Genomic DNA, 10,226 nt, shown 5'->3' with positions numbered 1-10,226 from the left:
TGCTTTGAGATCTCATGTGTTGCTGCTGACCCACAAAGCAGTCATATTGAGTAACTGTCACTGAAATGCTTCTGGTTTTGTCCTCTGAGATGACCAGGGAAGTTCCACTCTGACAGTGCTAAGTGGGTTTTGAACACGTGCTGGAGGAAACCCCCCTGTGCAGTGCTGCAGTCTCACTTCATGCACTTGACCTGAGCTGTCGGAGTTCCAGCGTTCGCTGATGTGCACACAGTGCTTAAACTGGGGCAAACTGGATTGAGAAGACAGTCTGCTGATTTCTCTCTAAACCTTTGTTTGTTGCCTTGTGCTCTCCACCCTACGATTTCCTCCCTCTCATCCTGTACAAATGCTGAATGGAAACTCTGCTCACACCCTCTTTTTCCAAGTGCTTTCCCAGGACTATTCCAACTGCTCTCACTCACCCAGTGCATCTCCCTGTCCTTTTCTGGGAATAATGACCACCATATGTAAAGAAAGAGTGATGAAGACAGAAGTAAAATTAAAACTAGCAAGATTTAAGACCAAACTTTTTTTTTTTTTTTGGGGGGGAGGTGTTCATTCTAGATCTTGATGAATCTGTAGTATTTTCATCTGCGACTGGCAGGAGGAAACTCAGTACATTCCTTTTCCTACCGAGGTACTTGTTTAGATGTTACCTCTCCACTTCTGTTGAACAAGGTGAACCCTGGGTACAGTTCGACCAGCTACAGCAAGTACAACCCACGCTTGTGAGCAGACTGCCAGAAAAGGAGATGTCTGCAGATGCTAGCCAACCGTTCAGCACTGCACACCAGGCCAGCAGGGCAAATCTGTACACACGTTTGGGAATGTGCTAAACTCACTTTGTTGCACGCAGAAATCAATTTTGTCTTTTCAGCTGTATTTAATTTTGTTCTGTAAAGAAATAGACAGATCTGGCCTTTCTTTTTAATAATGTTTTAGGATCAGGGTACAAAAACGGTTAATGTATTAATTTTTAAGACAAGTGATAAATGTAATGCAGTAAGCACATCCTACATACACAATATATTTCTCTATATAATATGAACACAGATATAAAATAAGTTATACTTGTATTGTTTTTTTCATCACAGTAGGAGCTCAGCTTATATAAAGTGACAACAGGAATTGGAACAAAATGCTGCTTTAAAGCAACAAAAAACAGAAGTGTCCGTGCAGGGGTGTGTGAAACAAAGTAGGAAATCTAGGTATTTCTGCCAAAATGGGGTCTTGAAAAGAGAAATTTTATAGAGCATTCAAGAGATGGGGAAGGTCTCTTGGCTCAGGGTAGAGGTTCTGAAGGGGATGAAGTGTTACTGTGTGGTGAGGAGGAAGGTAGATGAAGGCTGTTGATGTCTAGGTTAAATTTGTGGGGGCACAGGTAGCAAAGCATGCTCTGCCCACTGTGTTGTCTGCTCTCATGATGAACCATCTACCCGACAGTGCTGTGTTCTGTGTTCTCGTCTTTACAGTAGGAATGGGACCCAGTAGCTTTCACTGCACACAATGAGTAACCATCACTTCACAGGAATGATGAACAACACCCTTGTTCAAAGGCTTTTGAAGGAGAAAACACTATCCACTTGTGAAACAATCAGTGAGCCAGGGGGTAGAGTCCTGGGTTTCTCCCCTTCCAGCCCACCTGATGCCTGACTCTAGTATATTCTCCTTCTGTTTCACTCAGGGTGGTTGTTCTCTCGGCTATACTTTGACAATAAATCACCACCAGGGAATGGATGAGAGGTGCAGGTGCTCGGGAATTCCTAGTGCCTGTCCCACAGTAAATAACGAAGAACTCAAGATGTCCAATTGAGAGCCATTTCAGATTGCTTTATTTTTTTTAAGGACAGGGAAATGCTTGTAGAACTTGTATCTGACAGTGAACTGGATTCCTAAAATTCTTAACCCAGGGATTCGAAATTTGGAATTTCTTATTAATTAGGAGGTACTCCTTAGTCTGGCCAACAGCTTGGAGACCTTTTTGTGGTTTCTTCTTTGCTATCAAGGATCTGTCTCATTAGGTTTGCAAGACCAATAAACAGCACAATGTGCAGTCAAAGCTCAGGAGTGACACTGGTGGTTAGCAGATTTCTATTAGTGCCAATTCCACTCTCAAAAGATGCAGCCCACTTGAGGTTTTCTTTCTGTCCTGCTTACCAGGTTATCCTAGTCTCAGTGTCCTTTCTTCACCTTCATGTTTACAGACTACACATTAGAAAGCAGGGACATTACACTGGAAGAGTGAATTGCATATCATCATGAAGAATGATTGGACTTTTTTTGTTCTGCTTTAGTTTTTTCTTCATACAGCAAAATAGGTATAAATTGAAAGGTGACCTCACATCTAAAGGTATAATTTAAGTAAACATGTTTTTCTAGATCTTTCTCCCCTCCCTTACCCTCTCCCTTGCAACCCTGCTTTCATTCTGTTATTTTCCTTTTGGATGGAGGGAGGAGATGGGAAGGTAGCTCGTTTGGCAGCTCATGACCCTCCAACTTGACTTTAATGAGATGATTTGCCAAGGCAAACTCCTCATCATCCAGCATGCCATCTTTGTCAATGTCAGCCAGTTTCCAGATCTTTCCCAGCACTGTGTTGGGCAGCTTAGACCTTACCATCTCCTTCTTTGCATTGGCACCAGTTATTTTGCCATCAACGGGTGAGAGCGTATAGAAGATCTCATCATACATGGGCTTGTCCCTGGCCACCACCCACTCAGCATCATCGATCCCTTCGCCAGCGCCTTCGCCGTAGCCATGGCCGAAGGGGCCATGTAGCGTGCCCTCGAAGGCTCCTCCCTTCACCATCTGGGTGGGTCGCTGGGACTCCTCCTGGCGTACGAGCACCATGAGCTGCGCGATGTCGTTGGCCAGCATGTCCTCCACGGTCTCCAGCAGCTTGCTCTTCAGAGGCTGGAACTTGCTGAAGTCTTGGGCCTGCAACTGATCCTTGAAGTGGGACAGGGGAGCAAGAGGTGAGTGACACGGTTGTGCACAGGGCAGTAACAGCACAGCGTGGGCTCTGTTTGGCTCAAAAAATCTACTGCAGAGGAGGAGTGGGGAGCACAGCGCTCTCCTCCGACAGCCCTGTTCCTCAGCATGCAATAGGGTTTCCCTGGCTGGCCATGCTCTCACATACTCTTTAAGTCCTGCAGAGAACAATCTCCCCTGCTCACAAAGTGGGGCTGGCATGGCACAGAGAAGGGAAGTGATTTACTCCGATTTACTCCAAGACCTGGATGATGGCCATATGCGAGTAAGACTTCCTTTCTAGGCCATGTACAAGTGTTCGTGAGGACCAAATTGTTCAAAGCAAGCTGGTTGTGCAGCTCTTGCTGCACCTTCTAACTGGTGCTCTGCGCTCTGGTAAAGAAGTGCCACTTTGGCAATACACTGTTTTACAGGTAAATCCCTTGCTATCACGCAGTACATCTTTCAGATGCCATAAAGACAGTAGAACTTCACAGAATAACTCATTTTTTGTGGTTTTTCACAGCTAAGCAAAAGTGGTTTGAGCAGGGACTGCAAAAAATTCTCTTTTAAGAGCTGTAAAACAACCTACCACTTTATCCTTCACCCTACCGATTAAATCCAGTCTATTCACTCCTTATGGAGTGGTGTAATTATTTTTTAAATATTTAAACACATTTTAACAAGCAGTGAATGGCATTTTCTGTTGGATACACTCTGCAGATCTCATTCCAAAGAACTTAGGTGAAATACATTTTTCTTAAGAAAGATGAGCAACTGCTGTATTTCCATAGGAGCTTATAACGACTTCAACAGCTAGTAACTGCAACGAGGTTTCTGCTTGGACTGAAGCCACAGAGCAATGTAGCCTTGCCCAGCATTGTTCGAGTATACAATATAAGGCCCTGATCCAAGGTCCTCTGAAGTCTTTGACTTGTATGAACACTGAATCAGGCCTCAGCTTTGCAGCTCAGAAAAACTGCTTCTCTGCCTAAAATAGATAGGGAGCTTTAAGTTTTCACTGCTTCCTTCATCCCCAAGTCTTTCTAGAAACAGAGTGAAGTAGAGGACAAAAAGATACAGCTCCTGAGGGGATGCATGTATATAGGCTTCTGGAAAATGTATTTTTTTATTTAATATAGATTAGCAGTATCCTTAGGTCTAGAAAATCTGAAAATGAAGCCTGGACTTAAAGAAAAAGAGGAAATCATTTGTTGTCAAATGCTGTTTAGGCAAAGACTTGAGAAATGAAGGCAGCTGTAGTTTCGCATGAGCTCTATGTGCAAAAAAAAATGTTTACATGTGTGCCTAAACATGGCCTGCACACAGTTCAAGGCTCACCCCAAGATTACAACAGGCCTTTTGCACAGGCAATGATAATAAAGGTCTGTACTGTGGCTTCTGTCATATTCCCTGCAGTTATTCTTTCCTTGTATGTTTGTGCTCTGGACAAGACGCCACCACTTACCTGCATCTTTCTCAGGTTAGGGAAGTCTCCTGGTGAGATCTGATGCTCCCGTTCAATGCGGGCATAAATATCTCCCAAGTTGTTAACAAGCTCTTTCTTTTTATTGTCTTTCCCAAACACGGAGGGCATTTCCTTCTTTAGAGAGCTGATGATGTAGGCATGGACCTGAAGGGCATTACATGATATGGAATGAAAAAGACAAGTGCTAAAGAACACATCATGGTCTTCCCAACAGACAGTACCTGTGTGTAGGAGTCAACCCATCTTGTCCCATCCCGAGGAGCAAGCTTAGCTCCTCAGCTCACCTCTATCTGCTGATTATCACTCTAGTGCTAAGTGCTGCTCAGCTGTGTCCAAACATACAGACTCTGGAACTCCAGATTTTGTTTAATGTGGGAATGAGCCTTTGACTTACAAGACACTATGCTATTGAGTACTCTGGTACTCTGTACAAGGACTGTACAGAGCCAGAACAACCATTTTCATAAAAATCAGTTTATATTATACTTCCTGTTAGCACTGGTGATGCTGGAAGGCAGAATCTATTCTAGTATCCCCAGCAGAAGTGACTGATGGCAGTGAATTATGTATGCAATATTGTGACACATCTTTATTTTGTGGATGAGGGGGTGGGGGAAACTTTTTCTCTTTCATAGAAAGCTTTTGGGCATCTTTCAGTCTCTCTTTCTCAGTTATTAGGGGTCTGTTCCCAGTGCTCTGGAGAGCTTAACTCAGCTCATTCTAAATAATCAGAAATGCAATTTCTGGCAGTGCCCTTGATATATACCTGTGTGTGTGTATTTCATGTTCATGGCAGGCTTATCTGCCATTCTTGTCACTCTCTGCATCCATCTAGGTTTCTCTCTTTAAGGCAAAAGACCTCCAGACTCTTACTTCCCTTGGTGTGTGATTCTGACACATGGAATTGGTTTTAATTCTGAAGTTGCTAGCACAGTGCAGCTGCTTTCTGCATCCCCTCAAGTGCTACCTTCTTTGATCTGTGAGCAACTCTTCACTCAGGCCTGTTTTGACTGCTGCACCAAGCAAAGGAGGTACAATCTTCCTTGAAGTGCATAGGACAAACACACACTAGGCCTCTGAGTGAAATAAGAAGGGGAAGAGGAGAAGTAGGATCCACCAGCTGTGCAAGCTAGACCAGCCAAAACCACTTTCCCATACCCTGTATACTGCGGATGGCCCAAACTGAGTGTCCGGGCTCTCCCGTGCCAGTACCCACCTTGGCCAGCCGTGCCCGCTTGATGAGGTCGTTCAGCTTCCTTAGGGCTGCGTTGCGGGGAAGGCTCTGGATATCCCTGAACAGGTCCTGCTCCTCTGCCTCAAACAGCTTTCGGTTGTCAGGGATGAGCAACGGGTGGGACCAGAAGGAGCCAATGTAGACCCTGATGACCTCAGGAGTGTTGACAATCTTTCCCAGGGACCACATAAGGGCACCGTACACCCTCATCAACTGCTGGGTCTCTATTTGGTCAGCTTTGTTGAGAACAACTCTCATCTTGTCCTCGTGGTTCTTCAGGGCCTTGATGACCTCAGAGAATTCATCTGAGATGTCCAGCTTGTGCGCATCAAAAAGAAGAATGATGCGGTCGACCCGCTCTGCAAACCACTCCAGGACAGCAGCAAAGTCGTAACCTACAAGGGGTGGAGGAAGAGCAGAGAGACACACGCACAGGTGTAGAGAAGGCTGGTGGTCATACCTGCATCATGCTGTCTGAGGGTAAGCTCGCAGAGAGAAAGCTTTCCCCCGGCAGCTCAAGTAGCTTGATAAAGTGAACAAGAAACCTGATTCTTTGCCACAAAGAGGGTAGAGAGGGAAGTGCTCTTCATTATGAAACATCTAAGACTTGCACATTTAAGGATGGTTCTCATCTTCTCCAGATTAAGAGATCACCCAGGAAGTCCTGAACTCATGCTACAGATGCTTCGTTCAAACGTACATCTTAGCAGTTTGCCTATGTTCAAACAGCTACTGCAGAAGTCTTGCACATAACAAGACAGGGACGTCTCATTTCTGAATTACTGGCCATCAGCAAAGCCTACAAATGCAGCAGAAAGCTAGATAATTAGTATTTGCACCCAGACTGGTTTGAGATTTGTATCTCTACTGCTTAATAACACTCAGGTCTAGTCTAGTTGTATGAGACTGTCCCATGCAATTCAAAGCCCAGGATGCAAATCACCTGCCATAGCTGAGTAATCATCCTCTCACATCTGCTGCATGTGCACGAAGCAAAATGAATTGTTTGCTTTGCTAAGTACTTGCTACTTAGGCAGCATTGCCATGAACAGCAGAGGTGGACTCCAACTAAACACACTAGTTTCAAATTTCACATACTTCAGAACTAAGGATAAAGGCATGATAAATAATGTGCGTATGTTTTAAAAATGACAGCAACAAAATAACCCTTTTTTCCTAGCTCTGTGGTGTTTCTTCATCTTTTTTAAAGCCTCATCACGAGATTGGTGCTCCCTCTCTTCTCTGTAAGGCTCTCCTGTGCTGTGCAAGGCTTGGGGTTATCTGTGTTGCCAGAGTGCTGTCCTCATTAAAACACCCGTACTGGTTCTGCTTTGCAACACAGCTTTTCTCCTGGTGGGCAGGAATCATCAGGACGGAGCACGTGCTATTTGCATTCAAATCCTTGAACATACTTTTTTCGTCTTAGCTTTCATGAATTAATGTGTAAGAATTAATTCACTGCCTTCCCCCTCCCTGTTTTTCCCCCTTTACCCTCTCATCTTTCCTAGAGCACAAGTGAGGCATCCCGCTCTTTAGGTGAGGGCTACGGAAGGGAGGACTGCAGAGCTCTGATCTTGATTTTTGCCTTTTCCATCTTGTGACTTTAAGCAAATCAGGGTGAAACCCTGGCTCTGAAGTCAGGAGCAAAGCCCATGTGAACCTTTCTCTTCAGATACATAAATTCATGTTAGCTGTTTGCTACTAAGAACTTCTTTACGTGCTAGGTACTATTACTGCGCTGTGTTTTATCTCGGTCATAGTTTGCTCATAACAAACAAACAAAGGGGTGAAAGAAGACAAATGTGCTCTGGAATTTAAACAGCTTGCCCTGCTTTCTTCCATGGGATCCACAGAAATCAGAGAGCAGGAAGCCCCTGGCCTGTCACTCCATTACCATGCGGTGGTGTCTTTTCCAGCAGCCACAAGTGATACTGGTCCCCAGCTCTTCACTCACCTCATACTTGATGCTGAGAGCTTCAGATAATTCAGCTAATGTTACCTTTATGGGAGACCCACTCAACACTCAATAAATTATGTTTTTACATCCTGTCCAGTCCATGTGTCTGATCTCACACATTCTCATGAATCAGACTTTATAGTTGAAATAAAGGTGGTTCTGCTTGCTTTCAGATGTCAGCAGTCTTTTAACCTTAGATATTTTGCCTGTAAGGAGCTCATCTCCGTGGGTCTAACTGCATAGCTGTTTTAAAGCTATCCTTATTTCTTTTCTAAATTGCACTAGGCCATGTTGGCAGCAGAACAGCATCAATACCAACACCTTATCTCACTTGGACTTGGTTCAGGCTCTAAGTTCTCCCTCTGAGGAGATCAATGGATTTGCAAGGGGGGAAAAAAACACTAACTTTGCTAAATGTTGGATGCACATCTATACCTAATGGTCAGTTTGGCTTGGGCTGTGCTGGAAATCAGTGGCAGGATAGCTTATTCTGCATATGCAGCCATCCAGCTTGCTCTTTCACCACAGAAACAATTAGCGTGACTTTGTTCAGAGAAGTTGGTGCATTTAATCTGATGAAGTCTCCTTGACTGGGATGCTTTTTGTCAAGCTGGCATGTGTTTGAATTGCACCATGACTGCTTCTCCTAGCCTTTCCTTGGAAGATCAAAGGAGAAACTGAGTCATACTCTCTTGGGCACCTAGTGATGTTACAGTGATGTCCTGTCTCAGGTCAACATGGATGGCTTCCCTCCACCAAGAGTAACAACTGCTGCTCTTCAGGGTGTTTACCAGGGGCTGGGATGAGGTGGGGAAGGTGTCTGCACCTGACTCTCAGCACAGCTTTCAGTGATTCAGTAAAGGTAGGGAGCCCTCTGAAAAGAGGGAAGAAAAAGAAGTGGCATTGTAGTTTTGGTATTAGCTGAGGTCTGCCCGTTGATCTGCCTGGTTCTTGGGATTTGTCTAAAAGGATCTTTAGGTGCTTAGCTCCAGTGATCTGCTGACATTAAGATGTGTCAAGCCAAGATCTGCAGCAGCACTTCAGGCATCCGCTCTCTGAGTCTCTATTTCCTATCCACAGACAAAAATGTTGCTCTACCCAAGAGGAAAAGGAAATTAATATCTGCTGGGATCTTGGTATGTTCCTAGCTGCTACAGTAACATACAATGTGTGTAGAATGTCCTTGTAGACTTCATCAAATGTCTAGACGGATAGGCAGAGCACCTTTCTTTCCCAGCTTCTTTGTGTGTTTAGAGATAATCTGCTGACAGCTGTCCTGCACATCTCTATTACAACAGAACAAAGCCCTAAGAAGTAGCAAATATTGATGTTTCAGAGCAGTCACAACAGCATGGGCTGGCTTACATCCTGTGCTGGGAAAGAAACCTAATCCCCAGACACTCCTTGCATGTGTCCCACTTTTGGCACTTATGGGAATGTGTGAGGCCTTTCCTCTTGGTGCTAAGCAAGAAACTTCTCTCTGTGTGCAACTCTACTTACATGTAGTCTGACAAGAGGGAAGGGCAGGCGGGACGGACCTGTGTTTACAACCATCTACTTGGAGTCAACTCTCAGAGCTCTGTGATGGTATTTTCCCACACAGACAGCTGCCTAGGGAATTCCCACATGGGAAATTTGTAGGGCTGACTTTCTTGTTTTGCTTTTAGCATATAAAAGAATAGATTTGGAGCAGAGAAGCATTTGGATAGCAGGGAGACTGGGTATAAAACTCTAAGGGGAAGCAAGCTTTTAGTGAAGATATTTAAAAGTAAAGTTAAACTAATATTTTAATGTTTAGTTCAGAGGACTTTTCTATAGCATAGAGAACTCAGGATGTTTTGCCTGGCTGAAACCAGAGCTGGAACACCTGAAAATGCAAGGCTCATCCTGTAACTAAATTTAAGCATTATAGCCTCACTTCGTATTATTTTGTCCATTTTTTATGTTGCAGATTTGCAGGACCTGACTCTACATTCTTCTGGCAGTTTATTTCAGTGTGAGGTTAGACCAAGAACTCGTCTTGACCTACCGTCAAATTAGGAGTTTTCTGCCCGGAGTGTCCCTCTTGATTCGCAAAGTTGAGTTAATAACTCTGCGGATGCGTTATGTTTTTTTGTGCCCTATCTCGTTGTTGTAGAGCGTTGCTAAGGCCTCTCACAAAGGCAGCCAGATTTGGCAGTGTGTCACTGATGGGCGAAGCTATCCACATACCACAGCAGTTTATAGTGAAGTTAAATGGCATTTGGGAAGCCAACTGCTTGCCTAAGTTGCATAAATGCAGAAGAATTATTACAGGGATGCTCACACAAAATGTGAAGGGGAAAATTTTCTCTTCAGTAATTCCTGGTTGTTTGTGGTTACACTTCTGCTGTTGAAAACCAGACCTATTTAAACGTGCCTTAATATCGCTGATGTGGATTGTTTCACAACCTCCAGAGAAGGCTGTGAAGGAAGAACACATAAGGACATGAACAGAAAATGAATCCCATCTATGCAGTGCTAGAAGAAATGGGCAAGATGACCGTACCATTTCCTTCCATCAGATATTCTTTCACGGGGGTAGATTTCATTCTGGC

At 44.2% G+C, this 10,226-nt stretch overlaps 1 protein-coding gene across 1 annotated transcript in view; it reads right to left on the bottom strand.

The window, feature by feature from the left end:
- Positions 1–913: 913 nt before the first annotated feature.
- The window catches only part of EHD3 (EH domain containing 3), a 28,119-nt gene continuing 18,806 nt past the window's right edge, over positions 914–10,226 (bottom strand). Inside the window, exons 4-6 of the mRNA XM_032184093.1 lie at positions 5,676–6,088; positions 4,439–4,603; positions 914–2,949 (exon numbers count right to left, since the gene is read on the bottom strand). Of these exons, the coding sequence (XP_032039984.1) occupies positions 2,422–2,949; positions 4,439–4,603; positions 5,676–6,088 (1,106 nt within the window). The 3' untranslated portion in view covers positions 914–2,421. The remainder of the gene's footprint in view (positions 2,950–4,438; positions 4,604–5,675; positions 6,089–10,226) is intronic.

Source organism: Aythya fuligula, chromosome 3 (assembly GCF_009819795.1).
Source record: "Aythya fuligula isolate bAytFul2 chromosome 3, bAytFul2.pri, whole genome shotgun sequence".
In the NCBI taxonomy this organism is placed as follows: domain Eukaryota; kingdom Metazoa; phylum Chordata; class Aves; order Anseriformes; family Anatidae; genus Aythya; species Aythya fuligula.
Note: the sequence above shows the minus strand (reverse complement) of the source record. Positions and strands in the feature narration are given on the sequence as shown.